A 22,663-nucleotide genomic window follows, 5' to 3' on the forward strand; every position below is an offset into this window, starting at 1 on the left:
AATGTCTCACGAAAGATGACATATAGCAAAATACTTAAACCCATATAGTAAAACCGACAACATGCATATTTCCCTCGCATTCTCGCGGTCCGAATGAGATGGGTGTCGTTTGGGTATCGCGAGAATGGGTGCATGAATTATTCACAGACAGAATAAGCTCATGTACTTGAAAAAAAAAAGAGGAAGAAGAAGTGGCGTGCAATACGCGTCAGCTACTGATTGGCCGATCGGCCACATTGACATGTAGTGGTTACACGCGGCGAAGAATGAGGCGTTGGAGCGTAGCTGTCTTGGTCCGGTCGGTGGAAATTTTTGGGGTCTCTTTCTTCGTCACCTGATGTTGGCTTGGCCATGTGGCGAGTAGCGCATCGGCGGACGGCCCGAAAAAATAGAGAGTGGCTTCGTCTTTCACCACCTTCCAATCAGTTTTAAGCCATTAAAAATGGTCATATATGCAGGACCATTGCCATTGGCCATCAAAATATGCACAAGAATGGCATACAATTAATTAGATAAAAAGAGGACTACGCCAACACCTAAGATGTATTGGCTGCACTTAGCTACTTGATTTGGACTGGGACAAGTTCAATATGCCGATGACTTTAATAGGATATGCTTGAATTGATATTAGGTTGGATCTATATAGTGACATTAGATTTTTAGCATGTTAATTTACATCTAATTGGCATTGTTTGTCTGGTTGCAATTAATGTGCGGTAGCCGACCTAACTTGCTAAAAATATTGTCTGATTGGACCCGCAAATGATCTGGATTTCTTGAGCTAGAGATCCAATTATTGATCAATCTAATCCAACTAATGTTAAGGATAGGATTGCTTGGATGCTATCACTCGATTAAGTCACTTTGATCCAGCTTATTAGGACTTTGATGAACAAATGTTCTAATTATTGTGATTCAATATGCATGTTTTATAGATTTAGATAAAATGTATGCCAAGATAAGACCGTATCAAACTTCATGATGTCCAAAACAATACTTTTTCACTAACCATCCTTAGCACAAAGTAAATCCATTTATTTGACATATATTTGTTAAAGAGGGGGTTTATTGTTACGAAGGACTGATTGCTATTCTTATTTAGCGTTGACCATTGGAGTACTTCAAACTTCTCCATTCATCCACCTGCATAGAATCTTGAAGTGATTATTGTGCGATCTAAGATGAATTTACACAAAAGAAGGTGAATGAAAAATAAAACCCCAAGACTGCAAGGTTTGGTTATCGATCCATGTTATTTGGTCTCCAACAAGCCTGAAGCCGGTTTACAAGGCTGGCATCATGTTTACTAATTTTCATATGAAAGCATGGAGCTGGATAAAATTCGATAGAGGTCCTGTGTAATACATTATCCTTCGAATCGGCATCATTCGGATCATATTTGAAAAGCACAAGTTTGAGGTTACAGCTAGTTTCTGAGTAAAGTCTTTTATTAATTCTTCGTTAGGGTTGGAAGGGTTTAGTACACTAAGAAAGTACACTATGGAAAGTGCTATGTGCATGCGTATCCAAAAACTGAGAGCCATCAAGTGAAACAAAAAAAGTTTTTTTTTTATCTTACTCTCCTTTTAGTTTATGCAGTAAATACAGTGTTATCAAGAGTTTATAATAAAAAAACACACACACACACACAAAAAAGAAGAAAGCAAGCAGATATGAGATACCTAAGAAAAGGATAGGAAGCAACTCTGGAGTCTGGACCCCAAGCTGGTCTGAGAAAAGATAAGGCCAACCCACCTCCCTGTCCGCATCTTTACCAACGCTATAGTCTATACCCGCTTTCCAGAACCCTCTCTAAACCACCGGCAGAAACTAGCATGCATTTTATATTAACATAAAATCCTATCTATTAAAGTCCTTATAAAGAAAAAATATGAATAATATTACATCACAAAGTTTGTGCCCATTTCTTTTTTCCATCTCCACCTTTATAAAAGCTCCCACCTATCCTTGGATGCTTCCACTCAAGTCACAGCCTTCTGCTTCCATCCTTCATTGTTCACATCTCAAGATAACAGAGTTCTTAGAGGGAGAGAGAGAGGGAGATGGAAGGGAAAGAGGAGGATGTTAGGGTGGGAGCCAACAAGTTCGCAGAGAGGCAGCCAATAGGGACGGCAGCCCAGACCCAGGACAAGGACTACAAGGAGCCCCCACCAGCTCCCTTGTTTGAGCTGGAGGAGCTCTGGTCGTGGTCCTTCTACAGGGCTGGGATAGCAGAGTTCATGGCCACCTTCCTCTTCCTCTACATCACCATCCTTACTGTCATGGGTGTGGTCCAGGCCAAAAGCAAGTGCTCCACTGTGGGCATCCAAGGGATTGCTTGGGCCTTTGGTGGCATGATCTTTGCCCTGGTCTACTGTACTGCTGGGATCTCTGGTGAAGAAACTAGTTTTTTTTAGCAATTTCTCTGCTTTCTTGCTCTCATCTTGGCCTCTTCATGTCTTGCTGCCTATATTTAAGTTGGTATCATCTTTATAGCCTACACATGTTCTTAGTTATATTTTCTTTGGTGTGCTTCTTTCCGTTCTGTGGTTTTATCTAGTTTTACTACAGTTGGTGCAGGTATCGGATGGATGAAATCAATTTTGTACCTTACTTGGTTCTTATTTTCATTTTACAAGCAACAAATGCAAAATATTTTTTTATAAAATGTAAAATGCAAATATTTGGCTTTGATAATTTTTCTCTAAAATCATCTCGCTAGCTGCTTCTTAATTTTTAAGTTATTTTTTTTTTCTTTTCACTCCTATTATTTATTATTCTGTCAAAGCTTAATTTTTTTTAAATTATTCTTTCCCACCATTGTTGGAACGCTGGTTTCGATCTAATTATTTCCTCTCTTTTTTTCTAAATGGGCAGGTGGCCACATCAACCCGGCTGTCACCTTTGGGCTGCTGTTGGCGAGGAAGCTTTCCCTGACCAGGGCTCTGTTATACATGGTGATGCAGTGCCTGGGAGCCATCTGCGGTGCTGGTGTGGTCAAGGGGTTTCAGAAGGGGATCTATGAGAGCAATGGTGGAGGAGCCAATGTTGTGGCTCCTGGCTACACCAAGGGTGATGGCTTGGGTGCAGAGATCATTGGCACCTTTGTCCTTGTCTACACTGTCTTCTCTGCCACCGATGCCAAGAGGAGTGCCAGGGACTCTCATGTGCCTGTAAGTAATTCTTTCTCTAGACATGGAATTGGCCTTCCTTTTTTTTTTTTGAAGTGTTATCAATTTATCCATGCATTAGCTTCAGCTTAATTTGTAGGATTCTTCATGCTTTTATAGACAAATTTTGCTTATATGTATTTCCCCATCCAGTGTTTAATCTTTGATTCTTTCTCAGAACAGTGCTAAAAAGTGGTATTCCTTGTTTGTTTCCTGGGATTCTGTAGCCTTGGGACTGTTTCTGATAAAATATAAATGATTTATAGTTGGATTTCTACCTCAACTTCCAAAAAGTTTTTTTTTCTGTCCTCTAATTTTATAGCTCGCTGATTTTGTTAAACTCTAGAATTATACATCTGGAGTAATCCTGAGTAAATCAATAGCTTCTGACCCTGCTCACTTTCGAATCGATTATATATAATCTTGAATTTAAGCTCATAAACTCTGGTGAAATTTGTGCAGCTCCTTGCTCCCTTGCCTATTGGGTTTGCTGTTTTCCTTGTTCACCTGGCCACCATCCCCATCACTGGAACTGGTATCAACCCCGCCAGGAGCCTTGGGGCTGCCATCATCTACAACAAGGACCATGCTTGGGATGACCAGGTAAAGCCTCTTTTAAGTGGCGATGATAAGTCAACGTATACTTCTCGTGGTAGCTTTGACGACCAATAATAACAGTATCTAACATAGCTTTTTCTCTCTTCTCAGTGGATTTTCTGGGTGGGACCATTCATTGGAGCTGCACTTGCTGCGTTTTACCACCAGATAGTCATCAGGGCAATTCCATTCAAGAGCAGGCCTTGAGCCTTCATCAACAACCTTCAGTTCTCTTCGTGTGGCTTGCAGTTTCTGCCTCTCCATCTTGTCTCTGGCCAATTCCCCCTCCTGTCTTATGTTTTCCATCACTTTGGCTGTTTGTTAAGTGTGTAAATTAAGTAAATGCTACGTTGCCATCATATGGTCAACTATTGTGCGGCTTCTGGACTAGTATATGCCTCAGTCTCACGTCTATCTTCTTCCAATATATTAACATATCCACCTCTTACATCATCATCCTATAATAGAGATAAACTAAACTAGAAGTAAGCTTGAAGAAAGATAATAAACTACAATGATCAAGATTATTTATAATTAAGGTGATGATGGAGGCAGCTGGTGGTGCAGTGGGAGGACAATGATGGCAGAGCTTTCGGGTGGGGTGGTTGGCGGTGGGAACCCATGGAGGAGACTGATGCATGGCAGGCTGGCTTTGCACTTCTTATGTTGTGCTTTGAAAGTTTGGTTCTTGTTTGTAACTCTTCTGTGTACGATGGGTTCTATTCCAAGCTATGTGTGCATGAATTTAGCCGTCCTTTTTTCTGTTCTTCTCGCCTAAAGGGACGTAATTAAGAAGGCTGATGGTGATACGAGCAGGTTGGTAGTAGGCGAAAGGTAGAATTTGCCGACTTGGCTTAAGATATGGCCAAATGTGAATTTGGTTGGTTAAAAGAGAAGGTGGAGCTTGGTTTCACATCAAAGGCACCTGTAGATAATTCCAGTTTTCTACTGTTCTTCTGAAGAGGATGACTTCAGAGAACGATATCGCTTCTGATTGTTGGATGATGGATGGTTATCTCCTTGAGAAAAGTTTTATTTTGTTAAGTCGCCTCGACGAAATGAAAATGACACTTCATCAGCATCATTGCTCCTCCAGTGGAATATTTCCGTCCGCCGATACATAGTTCTCTAGCATGAGTTCACCTTGGAAAACATTTCATCCATCGCTTCCAATATTGTGCAATCCGCCATTAATTCCAGGATCGCTCGGAAGCTTTGGTTGAGCTCTGAGAGCCAAACTAGGAGGGAAAATCACTGTTGCATGCCTTTCAGGTCCTGCTGGATTTGGAATAGCTTCATATTTCTCTGGTTTTTGTATCTCAGGATCAACACGTACGGGTACGAACATTATGTGAAAGATAATATATTATGATTTTTTCTACGGAAAGGAATAGAAAATAAGATGAAAGTGGATATATGTTTGATTAAAGGAACTGAATTTAAGGACTTCAAGGATCACAAAGCGGAATACACGGACACATGGGTCCATGCACCATAAAAGTCAGAACATCGACGATAAAGCGACTGCCATTACCATTGGTTGGTTGGTTCCACGAGGTTATCTATTTTCAAAGATATTTGTACAAAATCATAAATTTTTTTTTAATTACCATAATTTTAAAAATCTTACGACAACTTATATCACTCATAATATTTTTCTTTATTAGCGTGATTCTATATCAACATATATTATTTTTTTATTAGCATAATTTTTTTAGAGTGATTTTAGGCATCACGTAACAACTTGTATCAGTCAGTAATATTTTCTATTGTTAGTGTGATCCTATATCAACCTATATTATTTTTCTTAAGATGCACTGAATATAATAGAATAGAGAAATAAAATTATTTTTCTCTCTTTTTTTTTATTTTTCTTTCCTTCTGCAAATATTTTAACACTTTTATCCGCCCGGTAAAACCTAATTGTACTCATATTCCAAGTTAAACCATTAGGGACTGATGCCTATTTATGCTATCCTTAGTTCTCCTCTTTTATAGCTCTTTTTCTTACATGGCGAAGCCCTACGGGTTGAGAAGAGGGTTTTTCATTTTTCTAGGAATAGAAAAGAGAGGAGTGGTGCCATTAAGGGAGAAGAGTGTCTTTCAATATTTGGTGCTAAAAAAACTTCGAAAGCTAAAGAAAAGATTGTTCCAGGGTGCCAAGATGATGGCGTGGAGGCAATGCCTCAGATGACTGCCCGAGTATACTTCTTATTCTAGAGCTGCAATTGATTGATCTTAGGAGTCTCTCATATATATAATGGTGTGCAACATACCCTCCCAATCTGTCTCCAATCAAAACCAACATTTATTGGAATTGTATGTATGAGAGAGATGTCTAATATTCGATGCATTAGATGATAAGAGCTATATATAATTATTAATTCATGGATGAATTTGATAGGTCATTAATGAATTCGATAACTAATTGTTGCTTATTTTTCTTATTATTCATTTTCCTTTCAAAAAAATAGTTTTTTGAGAAGATGGGCAGAAACGAACCAACAAATTATGGATTGCTCTCCACGTGTGACCTAACAGTCTGCTCGCAAACTGGGCTGTTAGATGGCGGCCACCATTGAGTAACGGCCCAACTTAACTCATGTAAAGGGCTGGATGCCGGTTCGTGTCCACATGGAGAACTGGGCCCTGCCCAAACTGTGGGTGCCTACAATTGGGCCGAAGTGGGCCCTGCCCGACAGATTTCTCGCGGTTTAGGGGCCGGCCCGACCTCGGCGTATCCTGGTTTTGCCCACGTAGCACTGAATATCAAAATGTTTATTTCTTGTTAGATAAGTAATGATTTTTTGGCTCCATTGGGAAAGATTTGATAAATCATGGAGTACTGCAACATGACATATTAAACCTTTTAAGAAATTTCTTAAAAACATTGACATATGTGCTTATCAAAACCAATTTCTTCTCTGAAAAGTATTTTTCTTGAAATCCATGCAAGTGGAAATAAGACATTGACAAGGCCCTATTTCTTGAAATACAAGATATCTATCCTTATAACATATCATGAAAGGCGATTTATATTGACATAGGTGAAACATGTAGCTTTTCATGATTAATTATTTTGGTTAATTTTGACTTACAATGTGAAAATTGAGTTGGTCAAGGGAAAAAAAGAGAGAGAGAGGATAGGTGCGAATTCTATTCTTTTGAGTGCCACAGTGGCTTAATTGGCTGTCGCATTCCTCTTCTGATATAACCAAGGATGTGGAGATCTCGACAAGCATGGATTATAACCAAAATCCAGTCAGCATGTCGTATTCCTCTTCTGATATCAAATTCCGAGGCTTGGGTTGTTGGTCTTAACCTAGTTAGGTCAACCAACTATCTCTACCAAGCCCAACATTTCAATAAGGATCAATAAGAAGTGGAAGGCCCCTTGCGGGGATATTAGTAGCATACAAAATTCCAAATAACAATATGAAATCAAGCGTGCCAGTAGAATTAAAGAGTTAGAACATTCTTTTGAGATCAAGTATGTCTAAAAAAAACCAACAGAGCCGTGGATTGGTTGGCTTCGTACATGACTAATCATGCTGGAGATTTAGGTTGAAAAAAAAAGCTGTCTAAAGCATTTTGAAATTTAGTATTTTTTGATTTTTTTGGATATATTCATATGAGTGATTGAAGCAAGTAACCTTAGATACGTACTTTGGGAGTTGGGACCCAAAGGAGGTTGGTGAACAGAAAGACCAAGTTGAAGGGCTGCAAGGGCTAGAGATCGGCAAGCAGGATAAGCATAAGCTGAAGCAAGCGTCGGTTGATCCTTCACATCTACCACTTTCCAACAGGACCTGTGTATTAAACCCACTCAACTACTCCAACTAATTTCCTTGGAATATCCACCTCTTTATTAAATAATATCACGCATCACGCCATCTCTCTTGCTCACGCAGTCATCAAATAAAAACTAGTGATGTTCACTCACCCTCCCAAGCATTCAATTATCCCAACCAAAACCAACAACATAATATATATATATATATAATAACTTTTTAATCTTATATTTAATATTGGTAGCCACATTATTACGTGGCCCACAATAATTGGCTGCATGCATAATATCGGATGAAAAACTAAATTAAAAACAGAGAATAGAATAGCAGAGTATTAATTAGTACAAAGGCAATTAAGTAATTTTGTTTATTCACGACTAAACCACTCGTGCCTCATTTATAAATCGCCGAACCTCTCCATCGGCGCACAGAAGACCCAGTCTCTTCAAGAAAGGTAAAGCGCAAGAAGGCTGAGGCACAAGGGGAATCGACAAATGGAGAGAAAAATGGCTCCCGGCACGCCGACGGAGCACCGTAGCTTCCCGTCCGTCGCTGAGTGCGACCCTTCAGGCCGGGAGTCCCACTCAGCCGCCGCCGACCTCGACGGCACCCTCCTCGTCTCCCGGAGCTCCTTCCCTTACTTCTTCCTCCTCGCTGTCGAGGCTGGAAGCCTCCTCCGCGGCGTCGCCCTCCTCGTGCTCTCGCCGCTCATCCTCGTCGTCTATAAATTGGTCTCGGAGGCGGCGGGGATCCAGATCTTGATCTACGTGGCGGTGGCGGGACTCCGGATGCGGGACGTGGAGCTGGCGGCGCGGGCGGTGCTGCCGCGGTTCTATGCGGCGGACGTGCGGGCGGACAGCTGGGCAGCGTTCCGCGCGTGCGGGCGGCGGCGGGTGGTGGTGACGGCGAACCCGACGGTGATGGTGGAGGCGTTTGCGAAGGAGTATTTGGGGGCGAGCGCGGTGCTGGGGACGGAGCTGGAGGTGGACGGGAGGACAGGGCGGGCGACGGGAAGGGTGGCGCCGCCCGGGGTGCTGGTGGGTCGGCGGAAGCGGGAGGCTGTGGAGAGGGAATTCGGGGCGGCGCTGCCGGAGCTGGGGCTCGGGGATCGGGAGTCCGATCACGACTTTTTGGCGCTCTGCAAGGTCCGTACTCCTCTGGCTTTTCTTGATATTAATTTATGTGGACGGAATTGCTTCTTTATTTATTTTTTAATTCTTAAATCCAATTATTAATTAGGAACTATTAAAAAAAAAAAAAAAACAGCATGATATGCGACGCCTAGCCAGTGGAGTTTCTTGTTCTTGCACTAAACGTCAAGAGCAAACGTAGATATCTCACTGTCTGATGCCAATCTATAATCTTGTTGTTCTCAAAAATTTATCATAATGGATGCGTCTGAAGGCAAGATGGTGTTTGGCATCCATGAAACTCTTGTAGAGTCCAAATGGATTATTTGGTGTCTAGTCTAGGCATCGTGATGAAAAGCGAGACGTTGTTAGTGAGCTCAGGTGGTCGGCTGCTCTGGTCGAAATAGAAGAAAGCGAGCAGTACTCGATCGTTATAGCTAAGATTCTCATCAAATGATAGCACTTCGATATGAAACACCACAAAACAAAGAAGTTCTCTAGCCGGAATGTATCCAACAAATTACTCTCCGATACCTAAGTAAGTGTGGTAATCAAAGAAGAGGAGAAGGTTGTCTTTTAGTTGTTAGGGTGTTCTTCTTTGCTTACCTCCTTTACTTCTTTTTTTGTATATGTATGTCCGATGGAGGAGCGTACCTACCATCAAAGAATTGAGTTTTGTGGGTCGACCAAAAATGACTAGTTTGAGTACGGCCTAGACATCGGACGTGAATACTTCACACACGGTGATATTCTGTCTGTCATGTTGGTGGAATCTCCTATGATCACTGTGCCTTCTAGTTAAGATACAGCCAACTGTGGGAAACTCTTGGTATACAAGCTGGGCGACGTTGGGCTAGCCTAGTGCCGCTCTTGATCCACCACATATTGGCATAGTGGCATATTTTAATTGATTGGACCTTCTGGTGAGCCGCCTCTAATTTGGAGGCATACTATTATTGGAAATAAATCCATCCATGCAACGTGAGAGGGAAAGTTGTTAAAACTAACCTACTTATTCGGTGGCGTATCTTTGAATTTTATTTCAAAAGATCGTGATAGATGGATGGGGCCACAACCATTACTCCTTTTGACTTAATAGATCGCATGCAACCGACGCGCCTTGCACTTTATATAGCATGATCGTTTGGCTTAATAAGTTGGTTGTACTGCACACCAGCCTATTTTACATGTAAATAAGTTTACTTAATACTTAACAATAATTAGTAGAACAAGAACAAGCAAAAAAAAAATTTAATCAGGTGCAATGTACGGCAATATATGTGATTGAACTGGATCGACAATTTCTGTCTCTTTCTCTTTTGTTTTCCTTTCGGGCAACGCAATGCCCAAAAACCATGTGCAATGTCTCAGAAAGTGCTATGTATCATCGCGTCATACATGCAGGAATCGTACATGGTCCATCCAGACCCGAAGGCCGCCCGGGTCCCGCCGGAGAAGCTGGACGCCCGGACCATCTTCCACGACGGCCGGCTGGTCCAGCGGCCGGACCCAGGCACCGCCCTGCTCACCCTTCTCTGGCTCCCGTTGGGCTTCGCCCTCTCCGTCTTCCGTGTCTTCTTCAACCTCCCCGTCCCGGCCCCCTACGTCCGCTACACCTACGCCCTCACCGGCATCCGCCTCTCCATCCGCGGCTCCCCGCCTCCACCACCCTCGCCGGGCTCTCCCGGGTCCCTCTTCGTCTGCAACCACCGCACGGCCCTCGACCCCATCCTCGTCAGCATCGCCCTGGGCCGCTCCCTTTCCTGCGTCACCTACAGCGTCAGCCGCCTGTCTGCCTCCATCTCCCCCATCCCCGCCATCGCCCTCTCCCGCGACCGCGACGCCGACGCCGCCCGCATCGCTGCCTTGCTCAAGCATGGCGACCTCGTCATCTGCCCCGAGGGCACCACCTGCCGCGAGCCCTTCCTCCTCCGCTTCTCCGCGCTCTTCGCCGAGCTCAGCGACCGCATCGTGCCGGTGGCGATCAACACCAAGCAGAACGTGTTCTACGGCTCGACGGTGAGGGGGTGGAAGTTCTTTGATGCCTACTTCTTCTTCATGAATCCGAGGCCTGCATACGAGGTGACGTTCTTGGAGCCGCTGAGGGAGGAGCAGACCTGCAAGGGCGGCAAGACCGCGATTGAGGTGGCGAACTACGTGCAGGAGGTGATTGCCGGAGCGCTAGGGTTCGAGCGCACCACGCTCACGAGGAAGGACAAGTACATAAAACTTGGAGGCAATGACGGCAAGCTGGAGTCCATGAAGTCCTTCAACAAGGAATCTTGAGAGATAGGTTGGACCTTGATGGTTAGATACAAGGTTGGAGAGAGAAGGGTCTGGTAGGTAGTTGAGATGCATGGTGGTTTCTTTCGAGGACTCTACCACTTGGTGCATGGCTTCTTAATTACTGTGTGTTTACGAAATCAGATTGTTCTAGTGCTTAGATGGTTTCCAAGTATTGGACAATATTAATGTTCTTGTATATGAATAGGACGTACGATATCTTGAAGGTTCGATAATAATGGAGAAATATTTGCTGTCTATCGCTTGACCTTTGTTTTTCCTTTTTCAATAAAGGAGAGACGGAGGGGGCATGCAATTTCTTGTTGCTGTCGTTCTCTGATTTTGTCAGGATTTTAAGTACATACTTGCTGAGCTCGAGTCAAATTGCAGGTAAAAGTGCCTATATCAAAAGGCCTAATAGAACCCTATACTACTACACCTTATCAGAAGTAGGAGCATTAGACGCTAGCCTACCTGGTAGCAGAGAGGGATGCCAGCACATCCTACCATGGATGGAGTCCGCCTATTCAAGCAACAACGCGTTAATGTTCTGGCAAACAGTCGTCCTTACCAAGTTTCTCCCTTCTAAAAACCCACCGGCTGCCCTGGGTTTCACTTTTACCTGCGTTCGAATTTTACTCTACTTTCAAAAGGTCCTGAGGATATTTTAATTGTCCCAATGGTTATCACTATAGTACTGCTTTTGGAATTCCGTAACCTGTTGTCCTGATTCCTTCCCATGCCTCGACAAGTTCGTGCCAAAAAAATATTTGCGGTTCCATGGCCTTGTAAATATGTTCTTTCGTTAGCCAATTGGCTTTTAGCAGAGTGACCTATCTTGTTAGCCAAGAAAATGCTAATCCAAACGACTGAAAAGTTATCTACGTGGATCCCACAGGTTACGATCCGGATTCTTCGATGCATTGTAATCTAAATCAGCGGTTACGACGGGAAGCTGGATGGAAGCAATCCCATGCCAGCTTTGTTTTTTTTTAAATTAGTAGATTTCCTCCAGTTGGTCCACAGGTGATCAATGTGCCTGCCACTAGCCGGTAGTTTCCTCAAGATTCTTCCCAGATGCGCATTGTGTACTCGCATTTAATAAACAGATGGTCCACACTACTTACAACCAACCCTGGCCAACCAGCCAGGGACATCCATGGATTATATATATATATAAAAAAAAGGGTAAAGAGAGAGAACAGAGAGCTTTAGACGGTAACTACTTTATTCCATCCTTCGCCATGAAATAAAGTTAACCATATTAAGGGACTGTTTGAGACTTCGACCGAATAATCAATCCTCACTTTTTGACTAGTTAAACTGATAACCTGCCCTTAACCAGCTGGTAGCCAGCAGCCAGATATTTTTACCGTAATAGAGACTGCAACAACAGACCACATGATTCCCAGGATGAATCTGGCTTCAGCTAACTTAGGACTACCAAATGGGTCTCTACTTCACCAGGCTTAGTTGTCACAATATAATAGTCAAATGGAAGAAGCCTAGCCAAGCTTTGGAAGACGGGTTGTTACCATGATGACAACAGCGGTCGCTATCAGATCGTCTGGGTGTGTAAAACCCAGGTCTGAACAAAGCCCAATCTAAACGACATTTACCTGGATTTGAAATCTATACCATGGTCTTGTCCTAAATCTATTTAGTTCCCATACACGGACGAAATGGGTATCGTGAAGGAAACCAACCAACTCGAACAAAGCTGGACCTAACATGACTACAAACCTGTTAAACAGACGGATCAGCTTGGATTAGGGATGAGTCGAACCTGCACCAACCCGAACCACTCGCACCCAAAATGAGGCCTCAACTAAACTGTAGCATTATAAATGAATTAAGGATCAGCAGAAGTCAGAAATCCAATAATGATAAATGCATCTTAGAGCAACAATAGATCATGCATGTGGGTTGTACCTCTGCAGTTGGCTTGAACATTAATGATGTCAAATAATCAATCAGAATCACAGGGTGGCTTTCAGCATATCATCCTCCAAATACATAAAACGAAAGAATTTCATTAGATATTTGTTTGTGACATACATAAGGTGCCATTTGTTACTCCACTCGAAACATGTCAACGTTCCAAAAACGTTAAAGAACAACAGAGGCAATGAAAAAAAAGAAAAAAGAACAATTATATAGGCAAGATGCAAGAACCCATTGGGTGGTTCCCACCGAGAAAACTTGAGGGTCTGGCGTTATTTTACAGTATAGAATAGGCTCGGATCACCTCGGCAATGGGTGCGCGGCATAGTGGGCACTTGCCTCCACCTCGAACTAACTCATTAGCACATTTTGAACAGGTACACATGTGCCCACATCTGAGGCAGCAAAAGAGCATATATGAGTATCCCAGCAAAAATACACGTGAACCTAGTTATGCATCTCAAGCAAGGAAATACACCTGTACAGAAGGGAATCAATATGACTGTCGCAGCAGACACAACAAGTCCCTTTCCTCACTTGGCTCCATTTGGATCCATCCTGAGATAATTCCTCGCTCACCCCTGGAAAGAACAAGAGAGTGCGACGTTGACTTCTAAGCGCTAGATGGTTAAAGTCAAGCAGGCGTTCATCTTGAGCTACATGAAGTTTCTCATGCAACAATGATTAAAAAGAACAAAAAAGGTGTGCAAATGAAGTCTCGTTCTTGGTCCTCACTAAAAGAAAACAATCCCATGAAATGAGGTCCCCAAGCAATCCCCTTTTTTCAGTGTGCACATGTGGAGACTTTGTGTTATTGAAAGATAAGAGTTCTTTCCTTCCTAATGACTATGAAATGCAAATGTTTGAACAGACACTTTAACCTGATGCACACGTTTCAGCAGTCTCAACTCTCAGCTGAAAGGTTAAAGCCACCTGTAAAACACTGGCAAAGATCAAGGGCGGCCACTAACCATTTCAAGGTGAAGTAGCCTTCACCTGAAAAGGCTACTTTATGTCATCAATAATCATTAAATAATGCCTTAATAGAGTAGCAGAATAGATAAGTATGCTGCCCTGATCCTCACAACCCAAAAATATAAAAAGGGGGCCTTTAATCAACTGACAAGCTATAGATAAAACATATATCAGTACCACAAAGGACTTCATTATGGAGTTAAGTGGTGTATTGTGTGCTAGGAAATATGACACTTCTTTCACCATTGAGACGATAAGCGTGACTATGGCCTTAGGGGCAAATTGGTATGGCATAACTACAGGGCAGCAGGCCTTTGAGAATTGGTCTATTCTTGTGAACCAGTGGAAGCAACATATATTTAAAAAGTGGTATGCCTTCCTAGAAGATTTGAGATTGCTCTATTCATGCATTCAATCAGCCAAGCATTTCTAGAATCTGTGAAAGGGCATGCTGGAGCTGTTTGGATGCCCACCCTATCCACGAGGCATCTCCGATGCACGTAAGGAGTTGCAATAGAGAAAGGGGTGAAAGAAAGAGGTGGGAGAAATCTGTGGAGGACATTGCTCCAACAATCTCATGTTTTTCGTATACCAGAGTTCACTTGAAAAAAGGTTATTATCATACTGACTTTCTCATCATTCCATCCCATTGCGCTTCAAACCTTCCCACCTATATGTATAAGCTGATCCGCCGTCCAAACATGGCCTAACAGAAATTAGAGCACTCAAAGATAAAAACAGAAAAGACAAGTTCAAGGTCATAATTAACAGAGCATGCAATGCTATTGCAGCGAATGTAAAACTAACCAGAATATATAATAGTATCCATTGCAATTTCCACTTAATGATCATAATTTTTTTATTACTTAAAATGTGAATAATATATTCCAAGACAAACTACTACTTACCTTGTCCTCCAGCAGAGCAGTTCAAAGCTGCAGAAACTTCCTGCCTGATCGAACGTTGCAGTTCTAGTTGCATATCCATGCAAGCCTCGAACATTCTCTGCATGTGACTCATCCCTTGCTGAAGCCTAGCCATGTCCGCCCTCAAATCATTAATAATATCCCATTCCTGCACCAAAACAACAATATCGGTTTTAAATGCCAAAACAACAGATGGACTCATCGCACATGAACTAAAATTCTGACAACAGCCCCAGCAGCTTCATCACGCATGGAATTCATAAACCAAAAGGTGCCAAGGTTCTGATTACTGAGACAGGAGAGCAAGTGAACTTTCACAGGTCAATAAAGGAACAGTTCATAAACTGGAAACACATTCTAGGTTACTAATAAAACCAATAGAACAAAACTATGACAGACATTGAAAGCTATAGAAGACCGAGAGCTTGAAAGGAAAAAAAAAGGGAAGAAAAACAACTTCCATTCTGGCATGCCTAACATGTGTAATATTATCGGATTATTTCTTATTCATATTTTACAGAATCAAGCTTTATAAATTATTAATCAAGAAAGGAAAGAAAAAAATAAAGCAATTCCAGGTGCCAAATTTAAACATTAACGGAAAGATGGCGCACAATTTCTGAACGATGCAGGCTCTGTCTAGTCCAATTACTATGATGCAGTGCTGAGTGCCATAGTGGTTGTCGAGGTGGAAAAGGTGGAGGTAGTAGCACAGGAGGAGGCCTGGGAACAGAATCCTGAAGATCCTGATCTGCATCATCCCTGTGCTGGTCCTGATTTTCCTCTGGTAAAGTGGTGGTAGGCAAAGTTCTATGCAGGTCCCAATCAAGGGGAGCACGGGCCTGCTGTTGAACATAGGATTGTATCAACTGGTCTAAACTTTCACGAAACCCACTGCGAAGAAGATTAGAAACACTTCTCCTGCAAAACAAGCATAAGCATCTCAACCCATATATAACTAAATAAACAAAGTGACCATATGCTAGTAAATTAAAATCCCTATCTTGCAGACAAGCAGCTACCTGCTTAAGAGTTCTCTTAGTTCCATGCTGTACACATTATCATCATCAGGCAGATTAAATCTATTGACTCTTCTAATAGGAATGGGCCGTTGACCTCTTGGAGGATCTGAATGCTCATCATCTTCATGAGATTCATCCTCATGCCACTCCTCGTGTACTTCCAGGAGATGACTGTCTTCTCCATCTTCATCTTCTGGTGATTCACGCGACCATTCTTGTTCCATATTTTCATGCCAGTTCTCATCAGATTCTTCGCCAGTCTCTTCATGCCAATCACTGTAACCACCTTCAGTAGACTGTTGCCATTCTCTTCTCTCATGTTCTATATCTTCTTCCTGCCAATTCTCCACTTGATTCGTTGATTCTTGCATGTCCACAATTTCATTAAGCATGCTGTTTTCCAACCCAGCTGTTTCATGTGTCTCTGTTGATTGATGAATATCAATATTCTCACTCCTAAGTTGGGACTGTTCATGGTTATCATTCAGTAGCTCCACCCCAGTGCTCAGTTGAGATCGATTATTTCTAGAAACAGTCATGTTTTGAGTAGCTGAAGTATCAGACCGGTTGATTGCTTGACCACGAACAATATTCTCTAGCCCGAAGTGAAATCCCTCTCTAGTTACAAGCAATAGTGTAAATTATTACTTGAACTAGTTCCGTACAGATTTCTATCCAAAAAACACACAACACACTCTAATAGGGAAGATTATGATGTTCATAAGAAGTATTCTTCAAATCCAGTTTCAGTTCACAAAGAAAAAATGTGAAATTAATTTTAACGAAGTTAATCACCACTCAAAATGTGTGTGTGTGCGTGTGTGAGAGAGAGAGAGAGAATACAACAATGACTACATGAACTAGTGAAACACAAAACAATTGATGCAGCATGTGTTAACACTAGATAAAATAAAAATAATATGGGTTTAATTAAGTATGGACAGTCGAGTTCAAGAAATGACTGATGAAATAATCACATGGATAATCCAATTTTGCGTGTCTAAAACAATGACAGACTAGCTAATTTGTAACATACAATGTTACCCAGACTCTTGCATCCAGATAAAAAAATCCACATCCACACATATCAACAAGTTAGATACGCATATTACATTTTAAATATTTACACAGTGGATTAATCAATTGTTAATCATTAGCACTTCGCAAATGCACTCTGTCAATTTTATATGAAAGCTGAAACACGTTATAGATGTTATCTTCTGATATTTTCAAAAATCAACAAAAACAATTGAAATGTTAAAATTGATCCCCCCAAGTGCATCTCAGTATCTCTTTTATTTTCTCCTGCCAAATTAAAAACATGGATATGTATCTCATTCTGACATTTTTGCCAATTTGCATGCAGAATGTGTTTTATCTTCAGCTGATGAACAATGAACTCCAAAAATATCCACATCTTACTCTTTGTTAATTTATATTAAAGAATTGCTTTTAGCCCACTATCACAATATACTCAATTGTTTAAATGAGCAAAAAGTATCTACAGTGTCAATCGCAAAATTTGCGTTTGAGTCCTATTATTTTGGCTATGTTTAAAGTGCCTAACTCCTAGATTAAGTCCGATATAATACAACGGAATTGATGAAATGAGATCATGGTTTCATGCGATCCTCACATTACAATGAGGGTTATGAATATTTTCAACAAAGTAGTATTACACTAAAATGAATTTCAGGTCAGTGTGTTGGTAAGGCTTGTGCATCTAAGATAAGGACACAGATGTGAACTAGTAGGAAACCAAAGATGGGTAGAAATAGAAATAAGTACATTAAATGAAGCTCATAAGTTGCACTAATAGTGGAATGCAATAAAGAATTGACTATGATGGCACAACCACGTTAAATGATATCTACAGGAGCCTCAATAAAGTAGGGGTATACTAATCCTGAAGGTAGAGAGAAGAGGAGGAGACAACAAAATTGGGATGAAAGTTGTCAAGTTTGGCATTCTGGAAAAATTCAACAAGAGGCAAAGATCTGAAATCTGGGGGGAAAAAAAGATCTGGACAACCCCTCAAAAGTTCAGAAAGCATCCAGATGACTAAAGCTAAGAAGTAGTTTTAACTTTTAACAGATATGAAGAATGCTAAATAATTGATATGTTTATATAGGATAAAACAAGTACACAAGAGACAAAAACAATATAAAACAGCAAGAACACCACCAGCATGTGGCATCACTAATTTGTAACTTCAAAATATTTCTTGACTTAGTCTTGAACAATTGAATAGTTCATGATTTATTCAATTATTTGAAGAAGGTACTACTTGGCAAAGGAAGAAATTTTAAAAACTGTCAAGATTTCTCCAATACTTTGAAGAATAAAAGGATTATGCTCACTTGGCATGAATGGCGAAAAAAGAATACAGCCAACCAAATAGATGGGAGTGATACAAGTAATTTACAGATGCATTTCATGTTTCATTATCAACATGCAATGGAATCGTTAAAACAACCTATCATGTAGAATAAGCCATTGAATTGCACCTCATTTCATTAGCGTACATACTACTGTATCTATATTTCACAAGTGAAGAATGGAGGGACACTCTGTATCTCTACAAGTTGGCACTAAAATATGCCTTGTAGGTTTCCGCAGAGTGACCACCACACATATTTTCATCATTTTTGAGAAGAAAGTAGATTGAATCATAGATATGTGCAGGTTCAGGAAGATAAGAACAACTAATCTGACTAACAAACAACATATTGTGCAACTATTTTTTCTTCTTCTTTATGTTTTTCGTGGAGTGATCAGGTATCTCATTTGTTAATTTAGTTACAACTCTGCTAAACATGACTTGTGTGGGATCATATATTATTTTGTATAAACCCCCAGTGTCCTGTAACTTCCGTAAGCATCTAATAGCACACCTTCCTTTAAATTATACCAATTTGCAAGGTTAAATATAAACATTCATATAAATTATAGTAAATCTGCATCACTTCTTAAATAATTAATTTTATTATCTTATCCTAAAATCAGAAAATTCCGTCAACATTTTCGACTCAAACCACCCACCTACACATATTATCCTATGAAATTACTCATTTAGATATTTAAAAATATAAAACTTATAGGTGACTTTCAAAACCAAAAAGTGCTAGACCTATGGACAAAAATTTGAAGATGACAATAGAATTCTTGTGCACCAAAGACATATACCTAATGACACATACACTAAGAATCTAAGTTGATTAGTTATACATCATTAGCACATATTGCACTAAATAGGCTCATAATGCAAGTGCCCAATTGATTGAAAAGACTAAAAAAAAACATGAGCACTAAGATAATGCCTAAAGTCCAGCTACTAGATCAGGAGAACAACAATCTCTCTTGATTCTTAAACACCCAACAAACAGAATTAAATCATCAGGATATGTCGCCCTCCTCTTGGTTTCATCTCAATTTTAACAAACATGTCGTCTGAAATGGACTACTTGGCTCACACTCTCCCTTGCCTTAACCCTTAAATCTAAACCAGCTCCTTAGCAAATGACCTTGACCTATTTTTCACATGGCCAAGAATGTCAATTGGTTAATCCTTGTTTATATGGGACCAAGCTATGACCACCAAAAACAAGCATAAGAAATTGACCTTCACATAGCCAACCATCAGGGTATCCATAAACTTGCGGTAAAAAATAAATAAATAAGATATGCTTACCTCAAACCAGAGACAGGATGGCGTTGTCTTAGCTGACCTAATTCTTGTGCTGCCACTGAAGGTGGCCTCTCCTCACTAGGTCCTCCATTTCTTAAGAATCTACCTCGGAGTAGCGACTGTGTGATGAATAAATTAGAATGCAATAACATGGTCATAAAGACATATGCCTCATGATTTATAAGATGATGATAAACCGATGCAAACTCATTTTTTTTAAAAAAAATGCCCTAATGATTAATGGGGTGGAAATAAACAAATGTTAATACACCATTCTTGAGAACCAAGTATTTCTCATTAGAAAATAAAATAGAGGTAGACGTTAATATAATATCATACTACAACAATACTGAAAGTCGAACAAAAGAAAATATAGCAATTTCATAATTTATCTCATTAAAAGATGATGCTTATTATCAAAAAGCAAGGAGATGTGTCAAGACAGATCTAGGTCCGCAGCAGAACATCACCAATATCCAAGGAGACGCACAAAATTTAGAAGATTCTTTTGTTTACTGTGAATTTATGATCCAAATTTGGAGAAAGCATCAAGCATTACATTGGCAAAAAGGTATAGCCTACACCAAAGAAGACTCCACCCCTGATACTAAAAAAGGAGGTTTACTTCCCATCTTCCAAATGCATTCCCAACATCATTCACTTGACTAGAACTAAATGAAAGCATCAGGCCTTGGAAAACTTCATCATGTTGTTCATGCTCAACCTGACAGAACAGCTACATCAAGATGTCTTAGTTCAAGAAACCCGTTGTAGGTTTTATTGATATTTCTTCAACAGTGTAAATAGAGCAAGTCATATTTCAAATTTTATGAAAGATAAGATTTCAACCAATCATTTAGTGGAGTCACTTCTGCATAGATTGCTACTATAGTTGTAACATTTTTATCCCTTTTTACATATCAAAAACATTAAACAATACATATATTGATGTTAATATGATCATCACAAGAAATTTGGGAAATAACTAGATGTATATAATAGAGTTTCGGTTTCCTTAATGTCATATAAAATTAGATCTGTACATAAAGTTTAAAATTCTAGCCATGATTGATCTATTTCTGGGATAAAATACACTTTTGGTATCTTATCTCAAATAAATGTATGCATCAAATGGAACTTGAGCACTCGAACCCACATACCAATGATTCACCGAACAAGTAGCCCTATAATTAGTCTATCAAACAAGAAATGCAAAGTTTGGGTCTTCCGGGACAAGTGGTGTATTTCCAATCAGTGGTACAACGTAACAATTTCAGATCCACTCCTATATTATAAAGCACAATTAAAATTTACAAAAGCAAACAATTCGACAAGATCGTCTGCTGACCTGAATTCGATTGCGGTGAGCAAATTCTGAAACTACCCGATGCTCTGACAAGCTTTGAAGCTCCCTCTGCCTCTCCCTCGCCACCCTCATGATCAGTTCCAGGCGAGCTTGCCGGCCTCGAAGCCTCAGCAAATCCCTCCTCAGATGCTCCGGCTGCCCTTCCTCCTGATCCGTGACAGACCCATCACGATCCCTGTCCACCGTCCTGCTATCCCGGGCATCCCTCTGCTGGCTCACCATCTGCACCCACTCCCTCGCCAACCTCACTCTCTCCCTTTCGATCTCACCAAGCCATTCATCCGTCGGGCTTTCATTCCTCGGAGAAACTCTCGACTCTGCCTCTCCCATCCCGTTCTCCGTCATCCACCCACTAACGATCTGTCTCACCCTCTCCCTCTCGCCATCCCCAATATCAGGTGACTGCTCCCTGCTAGACCCCCGATCCTCCTCTTCCTCCTCGCCCGGTCTTCCCGTCGAACCTATAGTTCCACGAGCCCAACGATCGTAGCCAGTATAGTCGCTCTCGCTCGCATCCTCCGAGCTGCCACGGAGTTCCCGCTCCCGGCTCTCAGCCCGGTTTCGGCTGCCCGCCTCAAGGGCGGGGGCGGCGCTTCTCCGCTCCGTGGGGGCTGACATATCCTCGAGCTCCCTCCACATCTGAAGGATCGACGGCGCCCGCGCCGCCACCGGCCGCTCCACCGACGAGGGCGACAGCCGGGACTCTCGGAGGAAGGACGAATCAAGCATAGAAACCGTGTGAAGCCCCGCGAGGGCCATGAGCTCGGACTCCCGATTCCTCCGCTCGATGGTGGTGATCATCTCCTCAGCCTGGCGGGCGACCCAGCGGCTGAGGATCCGGGAGTGCCGCCGCGCGGCGGCAGAGGACTCGGCGAGGTCGTCTCCCACCAAATCCGATCGCCGGCGGCGACGGACGAGCTGGTCTGGTCCTCCGTCGCCAGAGGCGCCTTCCTCCTCGACACCACCGCGGGAGGAGGAGAAGGCGGTCATGCAGCCGTCGAGGTGGCCGCGCACCAGCTCCTCCAGGCCTCTCCGGAACTCCAGATCGGCGTCCTTCTGCCGGAAATCCGCCATTTTTTCCGCTTCTTGAACGATCTCCGGATCGAAATCCTAGAATAGGGTTCGAAACCCTTTACTGATGGTGGCGTTCGATTTCTTGATGTTCGAGAGGAAGAAGAAACCCTAGAATCAGAAGGAAAGAAGAATAGAAGGAGAGAGATATAGAAATAGAAGGGGAATTCTTTAATGGATGGATGAATTCGCTGCTGCTACCGCTGCTGTCGTTGCCTTGCGCTTGGTACTGAGAGAGAGGGAGGGAGGGAGGGAGGGAGAGAGGAGAGAGGCAACGGGAAAGGGAGAGAAGTCGTATGGACTGATATTTCCCTCCCTCTCTTTATTGCTTTTCCCTTCCTCTGACTCTTGATTCTTCTGTAGGATTTTTGAAAAGAAAAAAAAAAGTTTTGAATTTTCACACTCCATATTTTGAGATGAATGTCTTGCTGCATACGCTTTGAGATGTCTTCATTATGCCGCATATCCTCCATATTTTTTGAGAAGAAAGCCCACGATATTTTGTCATTTGCATACTCTCTTTATTATGCTAAAAGTATACGTACAAACGGCTGAAAAAATATTAAAATAAAATAGAAATGTTACTTATCAAATTTGCATCGAGAACTTTCCTTCATGCATACATGCATGCATGCATTAGAGAGAAAGGATGTCAGCTAAGAGATTCAAAAAGATATTTAGGTTGTTCATTAATTTTAAA

General features: G+C 41.6%; 3 protein-coding genes across 5 annotated transcripts; 2 read left to right on the top strand and 1 right to left on the bottom strand.

Annotated features, from left to right (window-relative positions):
* Positions 1–1,773: 1,773 nt before the first annotated feature.
* Positions 1,774–4,157, top strand: LOC103698653 (aquaporin PIP1-2-like). Its single transcript, XM_008780694.6, has 4 exons — positions 1,774–2,394; positions 2,878–3,173; positions 3,633–3,773; positions 3,879–4,157. Exons 1-4 carry the CDS (start codon positions 2,064–2,066, stop codon positions 3,972–3,974), a joined length of 864 nt encoding a protein of 287 aa, XP_008778916.1. The 5' UTR covers positions 1,774–2,063; the 3' UTR covers positions 3,975–4,157.
* Positions 4,158–7,978: 3,821 nt separating this feature from the next.
* Positions 7,979–11,229, top strand: LOC103698694 (glycerol-3-phosphate 2-O-acyltransferase 4-like). Its single transcript, XM_008780737.6, has 2 exons — positions 7,979–8,703; positions 10,093–11,229. The coding sequence occupies exons 1-2, from the start codon at positions 8,053–8,055 to the stop codon at positions 10,972–10,974; spliced, it is 1,533 nt and encodes a 510-aa protein (XP_008778959.3). The 5' UTR covers positions 7,979–8,052; the 3' UTR covers positions 10,975–11,229.
* Positions 11,230–12,984: 1,755 nt separating this feature from the next.
* On the bottom strand, positions 12,985–22,376 carry LOC103698680 (uncharacterized). Of its 3 annotated transcripts, none has more exons than XR_016396717.1 (8): positions 20,875–22,290; positions 19,530–19,645; positions 15,839–16,456; positions 15,431–15,737; positions 14,799–14,964; positions 14,520–14,596; positions 13,394–13,496; positions 12,985–13,310 (listed from the first exon to the last, which is right to left on the bottom strand). XR_016396717.1 is itself a non-coding variant. In XM_008780722.6 (7 exons), exons 1-7 carry the CDS (start codon positions 21,964–21,966, stop codon positions 13,193–13,195), a joined length of 2,520 nt encoding a protein of 839 aa, XP_008778944.3. In that variant the 5' UTR covers positions 21,967–22,376; the 3' UTR covers positions 12,985–13,192. The 3 variants fall into 3 exon arrangements, 1 of the variants encoding a protein (XP_008778944.3); XR_015969497.2 differs by having other exon boundaries at positions 14,364–14,596; XM_008780722.6 differs by lacking the exon at positions 14,520–14,596 and having other exon boundaries at positions 20,875–22,376.
* Positions 22,377–22,663: the final 287 nt, after the last annotated feature.

Source organism: Phoenix dactylifera, chromosome 10 (assembly GCF_051530095.1).
Source record: "Phoenix dactylifera cultivar Ajwa chromosome 10, Ajwa_hap1_PhDact_Kaust_v1.1, whole genome shotgun sequence".
Lineage (NCBI taxonomy): Eukaryota > Viridiplantae > Streptophyta > Magnoliopsida > Arecales > Arecaceae > Phoenix > Phoenix dactylifera.